The sequence below is a fragment of the Notolabrus celidotus genome, chromosome 5 (assembly GCF_009762535.1).
Source record: "Notolabrus celidotus isolate fNotCel1 chromosome 5, fNotCel1.pri, whole genome shotgun sequence".
Taxonomy (NCBI): Eukaryota; Metazoa; Chordata; class Actinopteri; order Labriformes; family Labridae; genus Notolabrus; species Notolabrus celidotus.
The window spans coordinates 18631387-18650460 of NC_048276.1; the positions used below are offsets into that span (position 1 = coordinate 18631387).

At 40.5% G+C, this 19074-nt stretch overlaps 1 protein-coding gene across 1 annotated transcript in view; it reads left to right on the top strand.

Annotated features, from left to right (window-relative positions):
* The first annotated feature begins 5316 nt into the window (after positions 1–5316).
* abr (ABR activator of RhoGEF and GTPase) overlaps positions 5317–19074 on the top strand; it is a 192534-nt gene continuing 178776 nt past the window's right edge. Inside the window, exon 1 of the mRNA XM_034683606.1 lies at positions 5317–6384. Coding sequence (XP_034539497.1) covers positions 5586–6384 — 799 coding nt within the window. The 5' untranslated portion in view covers positions 5317–5585. The remainder of the gene's footprint in view (positions 6385–19074) is intronic.

A 19074-nucleotide genomic window follows, 5' to 3' on the forward strand; every position in this document is an offset into this window, starting at 1 on the left:
GGGACGCTTACTCGGGGAATCCACAGGATGCGTGTGCGCCGCGTTACGGCTGCGACACGGCTCTGCTCCGTCCCGGGGCTTTCGCCCTGGTCCATAGGATGCGTGTTTGGAGCGGCGCGCACTCCGGAGCAGGAAACTCAAGATCCCTCGAGAACTCCAAAACGCACGAGAACAACACAGTATAAACTTTTCCTCGTCCATGGTGTCGGATATCTTTTGAGACTGACGTCTGGCCCGATGCCACAGGTTATGACGTAATGTTGAAGAAGTGGTGAAATTTACGATCTTGTGTTTGCACATGGTGTTTATTTTGAAAGTGAGCGGATGTTGCATACGATCCTCGTGCCTGACTTCCGGGATAGTTCGATCATTTCTGTGTCGATTGACGCGTGCTGGGCGCGGGGAGCGGCGAAAATAGACTCCCCGCGTATCTCTGGCAGAGCGGCGCGGCGGAACGCTCCAGAGACGGAGCTGAGACGCGCCGCAGCGCGCCCTGTGGACTCTAGAGCATTGACTTGAATGGGAACCTATTTGCTGCGACGTGCGCGGCGCAGCCGTAACGTAACGCGACGCATCCTGTGGATCTTGGGCTTTAGACCGCTAGGCCACCAGCGCCCAAATCCTGACATCTTTATAGTTCTTGTTTTTTAAGACACCATAGCACATCAGAAGAACACAGCACTGAAAATGTTACTTAATAAAAACAAACCAGAGAGCTGTTACTTAAATCTTCAGAATAAACTGCATACATTATATTTCAGATAACATCCTCAGTGTGTATGGGAGATGCACATCTGTGTTTATGGTGACTCATCCTTTTAAATCTGTATAATAAATTAATAAATGCTACACTTTGAGACTGACTGCAGTTGTTTACCTCACACTATAAGTTGCTTGTTATCTGCAGCATGAATTCCACTGCACAGCTAAATTGGATGTCTGAAGCGTGCAGGACATCTGGAAGTGTATGCATGAAGTAGGTCAAGAGGTGAGGTAAACATTCCAGTGTTTACTATGTAAATGATGACACGACCAGGATAATGTATAGTATTATACAGGGGCATTTTTCACCTTTGATTAATGCTGTTCATGCTTGTTGGGATCTACACAGTGTGGAATTTGCTGTTTGAAGATCTGAAGCACTTTGGAAATGGCATTTAAGAATGCTGTCTGCCAGCAATCTTTTTGAACACTGCTTTTGAAGTTACGTCAATATCTGTTGACTTAGTCAAACCACATTTAAGTATTTTGCTTTGCTGATATAAAATGATGATCTGTAAAGCATGATAAGTATGACTATCTCAGCTGCTCTCAGTTCTTATGCATTCCACCAGCTGACCACTGAACACAAAAAGATAAACCAGAAGAGTCCACATATTTCCTGCTATGTCAGGCTAAGCTTGAGATGAGTAATTCAGTTTCATGACTGCACGCTGGCCTTAGCCTTTCTCTTCTATTCATTACAGTAACCCAATCAGGGCTCTCAGTACTAATCAATGATTCCTCCTGGCTACTGAAAGCTTTTAGGGGAATAATCTTTCAGTTCTGGGCAGAGCTCCAAACAGGCACTCCAAAATACCAAACGTCCATCCCTCCCTCCACCCTGTAGTACTATGACAACTTTCCCTCTGCTGTAGAGCATCCCTATTCTCCTTTACTAGAACTCTGCAGTTGGCTGCTCCCCAAGTTTTAACACAGATGCATCCTGTTAAGTGTGAGGTGATTAGGTTTTATGTATCCTCCTCTGTGCAGTCATCAGTCATGAAAATCATTATGATAAAAAGCTTTCAAGGTAACATAGAGCATTTTTCCCCTTTCCTAATTTGAAATTGTTGAGGCCGTAAATGTTAAGTGTCTGTCTGCTGTGCCACAAATCAAGTAGGTGGAAAAAAGCTCGATGAGTTTCACATTTCTCATTGGAGATTAGACTGCAGGGATAAAACAGCATCAATCAAAAGAAGCAGGGGACTGCGAATGTTAATCTGGCTTTTAAAAAGCACTGATGTGTTCAAGGGTTTTCACAAAAAGTAAGACCTACTGAACAGTGTGAGTGTCCCAACCCCCAGAGGTTCACCCTTGTTGTTGCTAAACTAAGAGAAAAACTCACTTTTCACCTGCTTCCTTACAAAAGGTATATGATGCGTTTAGTTAACATGGGAATTCTGCATTCATTTGAACATTATAAGCCATGCTCTGTGGTTAAGATGCTTCATGTGGAGAGTCAACCAGGGTGGACTTGGAACAACGTCCCTGAGGAGATAAGGCACACAGAGTCAGTGACATCTTTTAAATCTCTTCTTTAAACCCATTTTTAAAGACTAGCTTTTATGTGACTTTATCTTTCTAATCGCTTTTACTTCTATTTTATTATTCATTTTAGTTTTTATCTAACTAATTCACTGTCTTAAATTGTATTAGATTATTTTATTTGATTGTTTTAATTTATTATTTTTTTTCTTTTATTATTTTAATGTTCCTAATTCATCCTTTGCTCTTTTTCTAAACTTCCCGATGTGATGTCGTCCTTTTACTCTGAAAACCTCTTTTAATGCCCTTTTAATGCTTTTATTTACTTCTCCATTTTTATTTATTTTAATTTATTTATTCATTTTTATCTGTTTACCCTGAAAAACCTCTCAACAATGATTTACTGGTCCATTGTCACACCAATCCATACTTCTTAATTGACATGTATTCCCTTTAACCTCTTGCGTTGCATTTTGTTTTGCATTGATCACGATTTCTCCTCCCTGTCTGTCAAATTATTTACTCTGCTATTGAACTACACTTTGTTTGTCAAAGCACTTTGTAAACATTTGTTTTTAAAGGTGCTATATAAATAAAGTTATTATTATTATTATTATTATTATTATTATTATTATTATTATTATTATTATTATTATCATTATTATTATTATTTTTTTAATTATTTTTTTTATTTATTTTTTTTATTTTGGAAACCCATCCCCAGCTCTATCCTTCACTCAGAAGGAGAGCAGGACAACCCCACTTGTTATCATAGCACAGATACAAAGCCAGCATCCTTCATAGAATGCATAGAGCCATGGCATGAGTGGCTTACACCCAGGAAGGCACCATTCATGCTGACATAAGCTGCCGTCCAGACAATGCCTTTTTCAGGGAAGACCTTGCATGTTTCAGCATGACAATGCAAAACTACATTCTGCACAAATTACAACAGCATGGCTCAGTAGTAGAAGAGTCCAAGTGCTAAACTGGTTTGCCTGCAGTCCTGACTTATTATCTATTGAAAACATTTGGCGCATCATGACACAGAAAATACAACAAAGGAGACCACGAACTGTTGAGCAGCTGAAATCCTACTGTACATCAGGTAAAAACAGGTAAACATTTAACTTTTAAAATCTCAATAAAAATAGTCTCCCTGGTTCCCAAACATTCACAGTGTTGTTAAAAGAAGAGATGATGAAACAAAATGATAAACATGCCCCAATCACAACTATTTTGAATTATGTTGCGGCCATCAAATTTGAAATGAGCATTTATTTTTTATTAATATTTTTCAGTTCCAACATTTGGTTAGTATTTTCAAGTGAATTAAGGCTTAACGTTTTTTTTTATAAACTATCAAATTCATATTTCACACTGCATCCCAACTCTTCTGGCTTAAGGGTTGTAATTGAAGTACATATAATTAGTAGAAAGAGGGTCAATAAATGCTACTCACATATAGTTCATAACACCCCTGCATAAGTTAGTTCCACAGTTGGGCCACCCCTGTCAAAAAACATGACACACCACTGACCAAGTTGGATTGACTGAGATATACTGTATATCACTGTGCTTTGCGTTTCATTACCGGTTATCATGTGTATCACTGTGTAATCATGGAGCCACGTGAAACTGTGACTGTATTTTATTTTTGTTGTTTTGTATGCTTGTTGTGTGTTGTAACCCGTTTTGAGATAAGAGATAAGAGATTCCTTTACTCGTCCCACAAAGGGGAAATTCAAGTGTCACAGTAACAGAGTAGACAGTGTAAAATAAATATATACAGCAAACAAGAGCCTATAAAGTAACAATTATTAAAAAGTTATTAGCAATTAAAATTAAAATTAAAATTAAAGAGGTAAAACATAAAGCATATCTTACACACACACACACGCACACACACACACACACACACACACACACACACACACACACACACACACACACACACACACACACACACCCATATATATATATATATTGGTTATAGAGTCTGACCACTGCAGGAAGAAAAGACCTGCGGTATCTCTCTGTGAGACACCGTGGGTGAAGAAGTCTGTCACTGAACGAGCTACTTAGTGTTTTTATGGTCTCCTGGAGGGGGTGTGACTTATTGTCCATCAGAGAAGATAGCTTTGCTATCATCCGCCTGTCAGCCACTACCTCCACAGGGTCCAGTGGGCAGCCCAGGACAGAGCTGGCCTTCTTCACCAGTCTGTTCAGCTTCTTCCTGATGCTACTTCCCCAGCAGACCACTCCAAAGAAGACGGCTGAGGCCACCACAGAGTCAAAGAAGGACTTCAGAAGAGCCCCCTCCACATCAAAAGGCCTGAGTCTCCTGAGCAGAAAGAGTCTGCTTTGTCCCTTTGTGCTGCTGTCTTGGCCAGGTCACTCTTGAATAAGAGGTTTTAAATCTAGATTAGTCCTTTACCTGGCCAAAGAAAGAAAGAAAGAAAGAAAGAAAGAAAGAAAGAAAGAAAGAAAGAAAAAAGAAAGGAAGGAAGAAAGGAAGAAAGAAAAAAGCAGGAAACATAGAAATATATTTATTACAACCTATAAAGTGCATTGCAGTTTGCTAATTAGTCATCACTTTTCTTTAGCCATCTGATGGGATGGAAATGCACCCCCCCACTCCCATCACCTGAGCCCAGGTTGCCCATATGGTAGATCCAGGACTGATAGCAAGAACAGACTGGTGAAGAAGGCCAGCTCTGTCCTGGGCTGCCCACTGGACCCTGTGGAGGTGGTGGCTGACAGGAGGATGATAGCAAAGCTATATATATATATATATATATATATGAATTTCCCCATTGTGGGACGAGTAAAGGAATCTCTTATCTTATTTTATCTTAAGGCTTATAAATACCACCAAGGCTGTATCAAAAATGTGCACAAGGTGCTCAATGTTGAATCAAATATGATGAAACAGATATAAAATCTGTACTATGTGCCCAAACTGCATTGATTTGGCTGCATTCTGATTTAAATTAATATCTATCACAGTCGTTCGAGCAGCACTTGAAGGCAGCACGTCTCAATACAGGAAGTCTTGAAAGTTTTCAGCGTAGTGACAAACTTGTACTCCGCACCTCGCACACGCTCACGGCGCACACGCAGATCTTCTGTCTGTACACGAGAGAGGCAGAGGATGTCCAGAGAGTGGTCAAGTAAACACTGACAGACTGGATATTTTGTAGAAATCAAAGCAGATAGGAAGGTTTGTATCTGCGACATAAACGCCGCTGACTCGCTGAACACTCAGAACAGTTCGCTTCAACGTTTGCAAGCGTCGCTTTCACAAGGGTGGCAGAAAGCCCGGGGGAAACATCGAAATGTGGGAACAGGAGGAATTTGCTAAACACTGGAGGAATGAATTTCCCCACGGAGAAGTGCCTGAAATGGACCTGAACTCAGTGGAGGACATCGAGTCAGAGCTGGAGTCATGCAAAGGGAACCTGAAGAGGCTGCAGAAGGCGCTGGCGGAGGAGAAATTCAAGGTGATTTACCTGCAGACCACCATGTCTCGACAGAAGAAGAACCACCCGGATGAAAACTTTAACGCTGAAACATTCGGTTATATCAAAACGGGAAATATGATCAAACCGCAGCGGAGAGATGATGAAGGTGACGGTCACAGGATGTACAAGGTGTCCGACTCTGGATCAGGCGTGAGGCTCCACACTGCAGGTAACACAGCGGGAGTCACGAGCTCCTTCGCCCGGGAGAGGGGCAGGTTCACCGGGAAGACAGGTAAGCCCGTCCCCATCCCTGTCCCGCCGCGGAAGCCCAATTTCCAGAGACCGGACCTGGCCCAGAGTCAGCCGAATGATAACGAGTTGAGCAGTGACCGGGAGTACGAGGACACTGAGCTGAACGAAAATTTTGTCAGGAATAACTTGTTGGCTCCGAAAATCGTCGGTAGGGACAACCAGGTGACCTCCAGCAGCAGCTACCGGGACAATCGGCGGCCATTCCGGCACAGCAGGGACTTTGACTCCGGGGATGACGGCAGGCTGTCCCCGTCCTTCCAGCAGATTCTACGCAGAGCCTCCCGGGGGTCTGGGTGCAGCACCCCGGACAGGAGGAGCGATGGATACCTGAGCTCCGACCATGACGACTCCTCCTCAGCAGGTAATTAATGACGTAGACACTTTAATTAAAAAAGATAATAAGATGACGTGATACATCAGAAGAGTGGTGATGGGAATTTCAGCTTTTTTCAGTGATCAGATCTTTTGACTCAGGGACGAGTCTCTTGCCCCCCCAAATGGATCTTCATTCAGAACAATTTTTTTTTTTTTTATTGTATCTTTATTTGGAATGAACAGGTAGATACAACAGAAAAGCAACATTAATAAAGGTAAAAACAAAAGTCCTTCCAGTTTTGTTTGTTTTGAGTCCAGAAAAAACACAATATCAGCCAATCTGCAATAAGAGTCCAAAGAAGGTAAGGTCATAGACCATGGATCAGATTTTGTTAATCCATTATGGTGTCCTGTCCACACTTCTCTGATAATTTAAATTTCACAGCAATTGTGAAAAAGAACCAATAATAGTGGAAACACAATGACCTCTTATGGACAGACCTGACAATTTGCTCAGGTTAAACTCTGCCAGATAAGGCTCACTTATACACTTAGAAATAACTCTGTTACAGCTTAATTAAAGATAGAACAGTATACATGAAACTATGAACAAAAACCAGGGTGGTCAGCTGCCGCTGCCGTCAATAAAATCGTCAATAACCAGTCAGAAATTAAATAGTTAAATTACAAAAAAAATTACCAGTGAGACAAAATAAAATCTGCTCTTTTGGGGGTAACAAATAAAATCCAGTTTTTCCAAATTCGGTAGAATTTGTCCATTTTGGATTCCTAATTAATAGGTAAATTTTTCCATCCTGAATATAGAACAACTTTAAAAAGATATATATATTTTGACCCATAATTTTTGCACACAAACTAAACTGAAAATATTTAATCTAAAAATAAAAGTAAAGCCCACTGAAGAATAGTCCACTTTAGTCAGGACTAACATACTTTTCACAAAAAACTAGACTCTTCCCTTAAATATGTTCAATAAATGATGACACAATTTTGTAAAGACACGTATTTCATTACATTTCTATGATTCATGCACATGTCATGGAAAAAAACGCTTGTTGCCTGTTGTGCCTTTTTTCCTTGCAACTGAAATAAGTGCTCCCTGTATGATCTCTCTTTTATTGTGCTTTGTTTGAATTCATTGAAAAGAAAGAAACACATTTCTTGAATGGGGGCTGACTTCCCTTATTCTTGTCATGGTGCCTGTTAGAAAAGTCATCTTGTATGTGACTGACACATGACTAAAGAACAGACTGTACAATCAATGACAGTGGAAAGTCTGCTTGGGCTTTGTAGACATTTGAAAAATGTCAGGAGCCCGCACATTAGGGAACTACATGTTCTAATGACTTCTGACAAATAGACACAAGGGGCCTTTATCATCTAATGTGCATGTTTTAATAGGCAGAGTGGTTTTTATCTCACTACGAGGACTTTGTTTGTTTGTTTTGGACACCAGTGGCGGTTCTAGACCAATTTTACTGGGAGGGCCAGGCTGGGGCCAGAGTGTTGTCAGAGGGACACATTCAACCCTGACAAAAGAGACTGAGAAGGGCGAGGACCGGCTGAGAACAAACTGGCGAAACATCAGTGCATCCCTATATACTAGACATATATACTACTGTGTACTATATCAAAATGCAGACTGACAGCAGCTGTTTACACTCAACATGAGTCCCTTAGCGCTCTAAAGGACTGGAACCAAGTGCCACATGCATGTGTTCCACCTGTAACATCGGCGCGATACTGAAGCATTTTTTATTGTATAATATTATTTTGGTGTGGAGAGGGGGGGGCTACAGGGGGGGCCAGGTTCAGTTTTACAGGGCACTGGCCACTGTTTGCCCCTCCCCAGAACTGCCACTGTTTGACACAAACAACTGGTTAATGTTTTAGCACAGCTTCATTCACTCTCCTCCAGTCACTTACACTGTAGTAGCTGTTCTGACCTGATTTTAGTCACTGTCTGGGTGCAGGAATGAGGTGTTTTTGACATGCTTCTAAAAGAGCCAATGTCTAATCCGAGGTTATTGCTGCGTTACTTCTTGCCATTTATTGATTCAAATGAAAAACAGGTACAGACAACTTACTTTGACGGTGAAATACGTGATGAGGATAACAGTGCGGTCTAAGACGAGCGTTAAAAAAACGTGTGCTCTTCCTGTTGCCAAGATCACTGCTTCACCTGTGCCCCTTTTGTAGCATTTACCTGCCTGTTTACCTGAGGTGCCCCTTGTGATGATTGTCCAATCCAATCCATCCATTTTATTTACATAGCACATTTTAAAAACAACAAGGTTAGCAAAGTGCTGCACAACAAAAACAAACAGTAGAAATAAATAATAGTAAAATTTCAAATACAGTAAATTAAAAGACAAACAGAGACCAACATAAACTCTCATGCTGTATTAAAAGCCAGGGAGTAAAAATGAGTTTTAAGACGTGATTTAAAAGTATCCAGGGTGGGGGCATTTTGACTTGGGTGGGTAGCTCATTCCACAGTTTAGGAGCTACCACTGAAAAAGCTTGGTCACCCCTCGTCTTTTGTCGGCTTTTTGACACGCCAAGACGCATCTGATCAGCAGACCTCGGTGCTCTGGAGGGGGCGCAGATGTGTATGAGGTCAGAGATGTACTGAAATGCCAGACCATGTAGTGACTTCAAAACAAACATTAAAATCTTAAAATTAATTCTAAAATGGACAGATTGTGCGAGTAACAAAACAAAAAACAAAAACAACACAGGTAATTTTTGACTCTTATTACCTTCTTTTGTGACACCCAGCTCCTCCATTTAGAGGAATTATCACACAGTCTGCGTCACATTATTATTACAGCATCAATGTGGTGAGGCCTGGAGGCCACAGCCTGTAGCTCTGCTCAGGTGTCAATGCAGTCCAGTTTGCTTTGATAGTGGCCTTCAGCTCATCTGTACTTTGAGTGTTGGGTGTTTCTCTGCTTCCTCTTGACAAGTATCCCACAGACTTTATACTGGGTGTATGTCAGGCGAGTTGCCTGGCCAATCAAGCACAGTAATATCATGGTCGGCAAACTGTTTGGTGGAAGTTTTGGCACTGTGGGTAGGTGACAAGTCCTGCTGGAAAAGAGAATGAGTATCTTCATAAAGCTTGTCAGCAGATGGAAGCATGGAGTGCTCTAAAATCTCCTGGTAGACTTTGGAGTATATAAAACACAGTGCACTAACACCAGCAGATGACATGGCACCCCAAACCATCACAGATTGGACGCTGACATTGTGTCCAGGAGTGGCTTTATATTAGGAATGCAGCAGTTGTAGCCCCTCTCTTGTTGACGACAGAGCATGGTGGTGCTTGGTTCACTGACACCAGCCTCTGTCCACTCCTTATGAGGCTCTTCCAAGGCTGTGGTCATCCCAGTTGCTTGTGCACCTTTTCCTACCACACTATTCCCTTCCTTTTAACTTTCCATTAATACTCTTTCATACAGCACTCTGTGAACAGCCAACCCTTTCAGCAGTGGACTTCTGTGGCTAACCCTCTTTGTGGAGGAGTTGATGAACATCTTTTGGACAAATGCTGAGTCAACAGTCTTCTCCATGATTGTGTGTACTGAAGTAGACTGAGAGATACAGTATTTATACTGTTTGAATATTGATTTATTCACACTCAAAATGAAGTGTTCACATTTGTTGAGACACTTGTTTTCAAAGTTTTTGAGCTGTAGGTCATAATCATCCAAATAAAATGTGCATGTCATGAGTCCAGAATGTCATTGTCACAGCTTTAAATGACTGATGGGAACTTTTTACTGACAATCACATTTTTTAAGCTGCATCTTTATATCAGTGGAGCTCAGAGTGTTCTGAGAATATGCTTTTGGCTCAGCCCACCACATTGACAAAGATCTCATATGTTGCTGCATTACTGAGCAGTCTACTTTCCAACCCACATCAACCTAATTTGCACTACATTTCAAAGGAACATACTGTATGTTCCTTTGAAAATATGATCTACATTAGGTAGTGTATGCTACAGCCTGTTCTACTGGAATGAGTTTGATCTTTGGGAGCAAGTTTTTCAATGATTAAAAAAGGAAAAGAGCACTGTAAGATGAGTCTCAAAGGAAGTTGCATTAAAGTTTTGTTTTGGAATTAAAGGAACTGAAACTGTCAAAACATAAAATCATTTTTTTAAACTTATTTTACATTAGTTGACCTTTGTTTGGTTGCAAACAGTTACAAATATGGGTGGGCGATATGGCAAAAATACTATATCATGATTATCTAATCGGTGGATCAGCCTTGATTTTATCACCATTCTTTTTCTTGTTAATTTTTAAGATTATTTGGGAAGTTACTGACCAGTTCAACCAAACTTATTTCCCTATTTAAAATATAGTCCTAATTAGGGGTGGGACAAAATATTGATACATCATACTGTGGTCCTGACCATCAATATAAGGGAACTGATTATTGCAATTTTAATTGAGCTGTCAATAGATTTCTCTATTGGGGAATGTGAACAGCAGTTTATTGACTGTAGAAGAAGATGACAGTGGCTTAATATCAGAAGAATGCAGCTGGATGTCAGACAGTGGTAAAAAAGGAGCTAAGAGATGCACTAGCTGCTATTAAAACAAAACAAAAAACGGGAATAAGCTGGGATGAGAAGAAAGATGGAGGATGCACTGAATGATGAGTTAACATTAAACAGAGTACTTCAATTCAAGTTTAAGTACAACCTTAAGCCTGTGTTTTTTAAACTTCACAAAAAACTGAACTTGGCTGTTGAAGGTAATTCTAGGTGAACAAGGTGAACAGGACTTCTGTAGGAATATGTATGTTGATATTCCTGTCCTCATTCCTAGTTTGTACCGATCAGCAACTTTGAGATACAGTCAACTAGGGATGCACAATATTGTTTTTTCAGCCGATATCCGATATGCCGATATTTTACAACTCATTTTGCCGATTACTGATATTACCGAATTGCAGAGATCATCAATTCTTTCTGTATTGGAATTAGAGTACAGTATTATGGTGATACTCTTATCACATTTTTATGTAATATTCATTTCTTGTGCAAAATAAGAAAAATACTTCATACTTAAAGCTGCATATTTATTTATGACAATTGCTTTCAAACAAAATTCCTACAAAGAGATACATCCTTCTTAAAATTTGGATGATGCTCTGAGACAGTCCTAACAATACAACCAGGGCAAATTTAGCCAATTTCACATTTGACATAGTAAGTAAACCTAACCTCTGTTCACAGGGAACATGTGAAAAGTGCAACTGTACAGCAATTAAACCCAAATTAAATAAAATGGTTTACTCTTTGACAGTAAATGTGCCTAAATTAGTCAGCTACATGTACCTTACAGACTGCTGCTGAAATTCAAATTTAACTTCAAACATGAGCCCAACATGTGTGCAGCAGCCCATTATTTTATCGGTTAATTATATATCGGCGGATATTGGCATGTTGGCCAATATCCGATAGTTCATTTTAAGGCCAAGATCGGCCGATACCGATAATGTGCCGATAATATCGTGCATTCCTACACTCAACAGCTCTGCTGCCGTTGCCTGGATGGCGAGATGGGATGTTGCTCCCCCTTTTTCATTATCAGAGAAGGTTTGGGCTCAGTAGCTCCTCAGGCTGCTCTCCCATCCATGCCCAGTAATGTCTTTATCCTCTGACTCTCAAAACCTGCCTGAGACAGAAACTCACATTTTTGCCACAGTGTCAATAGGCAGAGGGGAAATGTGCTGGACTGTCTGTGGATTGATTTGATATGTGATATGAGTGTGATCAAGTGGTTCTTGCTGTAGTTTTTGGCATTGAGAATTAATAACCATTGTTATGGCCTGGTGACCAATCAGAATCAAGTAAGAGATCCAGGTAATAAACCAAGTAGAGTAGCATCATGTTGACTCGATCCAAGAAGCAGGATTCACATGTGTGCTGTGGCGTTTCTGTACTTCCTCATGAAAGTGTGGCAACATTGACTGAGATTGTCTGCACGTCCTGAGTCAAAAGTTGGTGACTAACTTTAACATAAGAATAGATTGAGGAAGTCTTTTTGAGTAGACACAACGTATTTTGTGACACATGCTCTTTCCTTTGTCTCTTAAACCCACAAAAGTTTGAGGATTATGGTCGGCTTGGTTATAATTGTTGGCACATGATCTTCTGTTGATGGTGTTTAAGTGATTTGCTGGATTCAAAGTGCTCTGAAATGTGTTGTAAATCTTGGGAAATTACTGGTTTTTGACATTTAAGTGAGAAGTATTGGCAGGCGGTTGGCAGAAACACCCTGCATTGTTTTTCACACACTTTCTCTTCCATTGTAGTAGATTTCTCATCAACCTGTAGTTCAGTAAACATTAAGCACTTACTGTAAGTTGTTTAATCTATCCCATCTTTGTTATCCAGCAGGATATTGATGTTTTGCTTTGACAGCTTGGATAATCAGTGGAAAGACTTGACAAACAATAGAGGGTGTGTGGAGCTGTGAGAGAACCTTGGAGCATTTTGGGGGCCTCTGCCTGCTTAGCTGTGAGGTCTGACACACATAAACACATACAGCAGTGTGCTCATGCCATGGGTCGTGCTCACTGGTGCTTTTGTACGACGTGCAGCTTGCTGGGAAAAGGTCACCCATCAGGTCATGGGACTTTGAATCTATAGGTCAGGCCTCTCCGTCTGTGGCTTGATTCACCTCTGATTCATCAGCTTGCAGTAATCCGTTATTATTTCAGCTTGTGCTCTTTGTCTTCTGATATTTGTGTAGAATGACTGATCTCACTGAGAGAGTCTGAAAGTTGCGGATACTTTACACTGGTTTGTCTTCGTTCAGGCCTGTCATGCTTTCAGGTTGCACAACTATTAAGAGTGACAGGCTGACTCCAGTTTTTAGCTAGTCTGACTATTTAAAGCATCTTAATGTAGAAATATCTGCCTTTATTCAGTCCAAACAAGAGCAGGATTAAGGTAGAAGAAGTGTAATACCTTGTTTATTTTTAGCCCGCCACATCTTTGATCTGCTTCTGTTTTTCTGTACTGCTGCCTCTGAGATGTGATGACTCACTGTTTTAATAGGTGATAAAGATTCAGCTGGCATAGTGAATGTGATAGTTGACTTGAAAGTTCATAAGGTCAGATCTTCACCAACAGGAAGGCCCTTCTTGAACAACTGTTTCCTGTTCCTCTTACCTCTGGCACACTCCTCTGATGTGCAGTGGATAGCAAAGAAAATAGCAGTGAGAAAATAAAAACATGTGCATAAGTTCACTTCACTGTGAGAGGAAAGTGGTATAGACATGCATTACAGGGTTAAGGCTGGGAACTTTCACTGATGTGTCCAAGAGTGTCGCCATGTAGTGATGTTCCTGGATGACTATTTTCTAAGTCAATCAAACGGAAGTTTAAATTTTGACTAGCCAACTAGTCTGAAGCTAAGAAAATACTCCGAAAACAGTCAGTATTGAGCACAACGTATGTACCACGACCTAACACTGTCAGGAACCATATTGCATGTCGTCTTTTTAATTTCTACCACCTATTTATGACAAAATTGATTGCTATTTTAAATACTTCTGATGTGTGGCTCTTTGCAATGTTTTGAAAAAAACATGCACACTCTCACACAAAAAGTAAAGTCAAAGTCAAAGTCTTCTTTATTGTCAAATAAACTGCAGTATGCACCAGACATACTGAGGCCCTGCTACTGACCCTAGCAACGACAACAACAGATAATAAAGCTAGAAAAAGATAAGAAGTAGACTAATAAAAATAATAAAATACAGTTTAAAACAGTGCAAAAACTTTGCTATAGTGCAATTTAAAATCAAAGTGAGTGTGTGTGTTTCAGTCCTGAGGGAATGGAAAGAGGGGGCAAAACAGGGAGAGAGTTCAGCATCCTGACTGCCTGGTGGATAAAACTGTCCCTCAGTCTGCTGGTTCTGGCCTGGAGACTGCGTAGTCTCCTTCCTGATGGCAACAGGCCGAAGAGGCTGTGAGACGGCAGATAACTGAATACAAATCACCAGTAAATACCCAAATATGCATGTAAAAATCATAATCAGTCCCAAAAGAAAAGACAGATAATAGAGCTACAAAATGATAACAGTAATGTCTAGATTAACATTTTTAGGCTGTTAAACAGTGACCTGCTGTTGTCAGTTACTGTTAAACAGCCTGCAAACATTATGTGACATTCAACTCATGAAGCGTTTTTGTTCAGTGAGATCATCATGTCAACATGCATCATGAAAATTGAGACCTCAGTGTGTTCATCTGAAAAAAAACCCTCTCTGGCACTCAGCCACACAGAGATAGCAGAGTGCTATCTGGTGTTTCAGTTTAACGAGTTACCTTGTTAACTGGTGACTCAGCTAATGTGCCTGTGGTTGACGACATTGTTAGGACAGTGGTAGAAAAGTCCTCGTGGATGCCTCTTTGTTTAGTCATTTATTGAAGACATATCTGATAAGTTAATTTAGATATCGTACTGATAAGAGGCTCCTGTTTTCAACAGTTGTTGTCACTATGACAATCACAGACCCATCCAGGTGAAAGTCACCAGTTTAAAGGGTCACCTGTCAAACTGAAACACCAGTGTGTTTTTTGGAAGTGCTGCATCTTCACACTCCAGGTCAAATATTAATACTGGTTTAACTGACTAGTGATGCTAGTGCTAACTAGCCAGGATGGCAACTTTAGTCAACTTGACATGCACATCCCTAGACTAACACAGGACTTCCACCAGATCCGTGTCTGGTCTGTCTCCGATCCGCTGTGGTCCGGCTCCCTGCTCTCTCTCGTCCGTCAACACCCACCGGTTGCGTTTTTAGAACGCAGCACGGAGCAGGACCGCCGGACAACTGGAGTCATGTGACAGAGGTTTTCCAGTGGCAATCACTGAATCAAGGATGCTCCTCCTCTTCTCCTCATCCATGTTGTCTATATCAGCCTCTGAAAACCTCTGACTTGATGACTCCAGGCCTGGCTCCGCTCTAAATGACATTTTGTTGTCATAGTTAAGTTAAAAACGATCTAAAACTAACAAAGAGTGTTTTATTCTGAAAATTAACCAAGTTTTTATTTTGTTTTGGTGCCTGACTTCTTGTCCCGCTCCATCTGCTCTGTTGAGATTGATGTGTCGTGCTCCGTCATCCGGCAAAAATAGAAGTCTTGCGTATCTGATCCATTGCTTTCCGACCTGCCGGATCAGAGACGCAGCCGGATTGCAATGGAGCGGATCAAGTGGGGGTTAACACATTGACTAGAGTAGAAACCTATCAGATCTGGTGCCGTGACAGATCGGAGGCGGACCTGGTGGAATTTGGCCTTAAAGCCTCTGAGTCTGGGGCGCCTGCTCTACTGACTGAGCTAAACAAGTGCCCCAATTGTTTCCTCTTTTAATTGGATAGTTGTTTGGTTATTAAATGTCTGAAAGGGATGAAAATGGCAGTGTCAACTCCAAAGACTTCGTCCTCATATGCCAGGTTTTTTCCCACAACCCAAAGAGTTTTATTTTCTAACATAGCAGAGGAAAGTATCTATTCAATATCCACATTCAAAGAACTTTTGCATTTTCAGTCCTTAAATATACTCAGGCCAATTAATCAATCATCAAAATAGTTGGTGAATACTTAGATACTAATTGATTAGTCCATTGGGTAGGACATGAGCCATGGCCAGTGTCCCATAGGAAAGCTTCACTCTAACCATCAAGTTTCATCCTCACACTGAGAGCGTTGTGTGCACATCAGTATCGTCTCACACACTCTCATGTTTTTGAGTCGACATTTGCACGGGCTGACGCTCCTGCTCTTGAGCTTTCCAGCACACAGAGAGGTCAAACAGGTGCAGACGACATACTTGTACAGCATGTCCATTCAAGTTTTGTTGCTATTTTTATTTCTTTTGTACTTTATATATTACTACATATATGTGAACTTTGTAATTTGAGGGACTATGTTGAGTTGTATTGGTTTGCATCTTATTGCTACATTTGGCGCACCAAAATCATTCTTCTCCCAAGGATTTTAAAGTGTTGGTGGTCCTCGTGCCAGTACTTAGTGTGCTCATCTTATGACGGAGAATAATACCTGCATTTATTACATTTTGATTGCTTTTAAAGGAGATTGTCTCTTTACACATTCTTTCATTGCAAAGATTTCACAGGATTAAGACCTGACAGCTCTCTGTTCTGATCTGGTAAAATGTTCTGTAATGACTAAAGCTGTATCCCTGGAAGGGCTTGGCGACACATGCTATGTCATCACCTCATAGCTTCAGTTTCCACGTCTTTGTGCCGTAAATGAGAGAACACGCTCATTAGTTGTAATAAAGCCGTAGCAGGATTGTTGTTTAAAGCTTGGTATGAGAAGAAAAGAGAGCAGTGAAATATTCTCAGAGAGGAATAACAGGAGAACAAACCTGTTCTTGTCACTCTGTTAGAGAGTGGTTGACACACATATTTCTTATTTCCCCTGGATTGGCTCTTCTTCACTCAGATAAGCGGGGCTTGTCCAGGCTCGCCCTGAACAGCCCAACTATGAGCCTACCATATTGTTTCCATTTGAATGCTCACACTCATTCTGAGTGATTTGTTTGTACTTTTACAAGACACATGTGAAGTCCAGTCCTCTAGCTTTGAGTCCTTAGTAACTCTGTGTCCATCCATACATCTGATTTGTTTGTACTAGAACAGGACAGACTGACGGCTTCAGTTTCTGCAGTCTCTGACAGCACACTGAATGTATCAAACCACAACAGCTCTCTGAGACTGAGGGGTAATCCTCTGTGAAAACTCTGGCTCGTCTCAGGCATTTCCAAGGCAACACAGCTGTAGAGCAGAGACAGACATATGTCTGCTGCTGCAGTGGTATGCCGGCTTCTTGTTTACCTCTCTGCTGTAGCTTCAGTGAAAAGAGAACCAGAATACAAATCTAATGCTTTAAATTATTCTCTGAACAGTAGTAATATTTGGATTTAGTTTATTTGTCTGATTAGTCTAACTGTAAACCAAACATCTCCTTTTCAAGGACTTTTGATTTCAGAACTTAAAGCAATGTCAACACTTAAACTTATTCCCAAGGAGTTCCTGAAATACCATAATCAACCTGATTAATTCATTACCAACAAAACTGTTTTTAAAAGTTTTACAGCTGAAGAAAGAAGAAGTCAGGTATGGTATTATTCAGAGCCAAACATACTTAACATATTTCATTAGAGGATCAATCTCCTGCTAGTTAGATAAGCAATTCATTATTGCCGTTATATAGCAGACAAAATTTCAAACGTAGCTCCTTTACTGTTGTTTTGAAAAAGACGAGCAAGATGCCACAAGATGACTTTTTTTCTATTTTGGTTGTTCCATAGATTTAAAGGCTTAGTTCAAGCAGCGTAGACTGTACACTGTATAACACATGAACGTAGTCTGTGTCTGTGATGACACCCAATGGTTTCTGGAGAGATGCTACAAGAGAGATGGCCGGTGCCATGTTGGAAGTGCTGACTCAGCTTAACTTGATCAACCCAGACACAAGCAAAGAGGTTGAGCAATACAAATATGATCACTCTTACCCTCAATATTATCTTAAAATGTGCTTTATTCAAAAGTTCACTCTTTGTACAGTGTGTCTGATTAAATGAATGAGCTACATACCCAAAAACTGTTTTTGAACAAGGCTGTAAACATGTTTGATTTAGTTGTATAAATGGGCATTTTAGCATGGGACCTTATAGGGATTCCTTGGCTTTTACAGCCAGCTTCAAGTGGACACTTGAGGAGCTGCAGCTTCTTGCACTCCCACATTTTTGTCAGTATTCCACAATGGAAGTTGCCTCTCAACAGAGATGCATTAATCCCTTTAAATTGTAAATGTGTGAATGGACTGCAACTGAACATCACAATGACTCTCTTTTTCGTATCACCACAGCAGTCTGAAGACACTTTTCTTGTCATGGACTTGGTTGGAGATATTTATGCAACCTTCAGAGTAGAGCTGGGCGATATTGGAAATGATGTTATCACAATAAAATATTTCATATCAGTCGATACTGATAATTATCACGATAAATATCAAATCATGATTTCAAGTCAGATTTTTGCTCCTGAGTGAAAGTTGAAGACAGTTTGTTAGCTTGTATCTGGATTTAATTTTCTGATTAGCTTCTTGAATCCATCATTTCTGACGGTGCTAACAGGAAGCAGGTCTTTTGTGTAAGATGAGATTTTTCTAGTCTCAGCTGTGTTTACATTCAGCTTCCAATGTCTTTAAGCCCCGCCTACCTCTCACCCTGCAACATGATTGGCTGTTCAATCCGGTCTTCTGCTTCGGTCTAATGTTGGGTGGCAGCTAGCCACGTTTAAGACTTGTTTGCACCCCAATTTCCAGTGGTTGGGAGGTGTAATTACAGGTTTACTTATATCGAATTTGTATCAAACATTTGTCATATTTATATTGAGAAAACTTATATCACGATAATTATCATTATTGAATTATCGCCCAGCCCTACTTCAGAGTCTTGCTATTGTTTAGCTCTCTTATAGTATGTCAATTTAGTAGTGTTCATTTTATAATGCGACTGTATAAAAATATGGATGGAACAATAGCTCTGCTGAAGTAAAGCAACAAATTTAATAGCTCCCCCTAACTAAGACCCTGTATCCTCCATTATAAGGAACAGAACATGGTTGGAACTGGAAAAATTAAACAC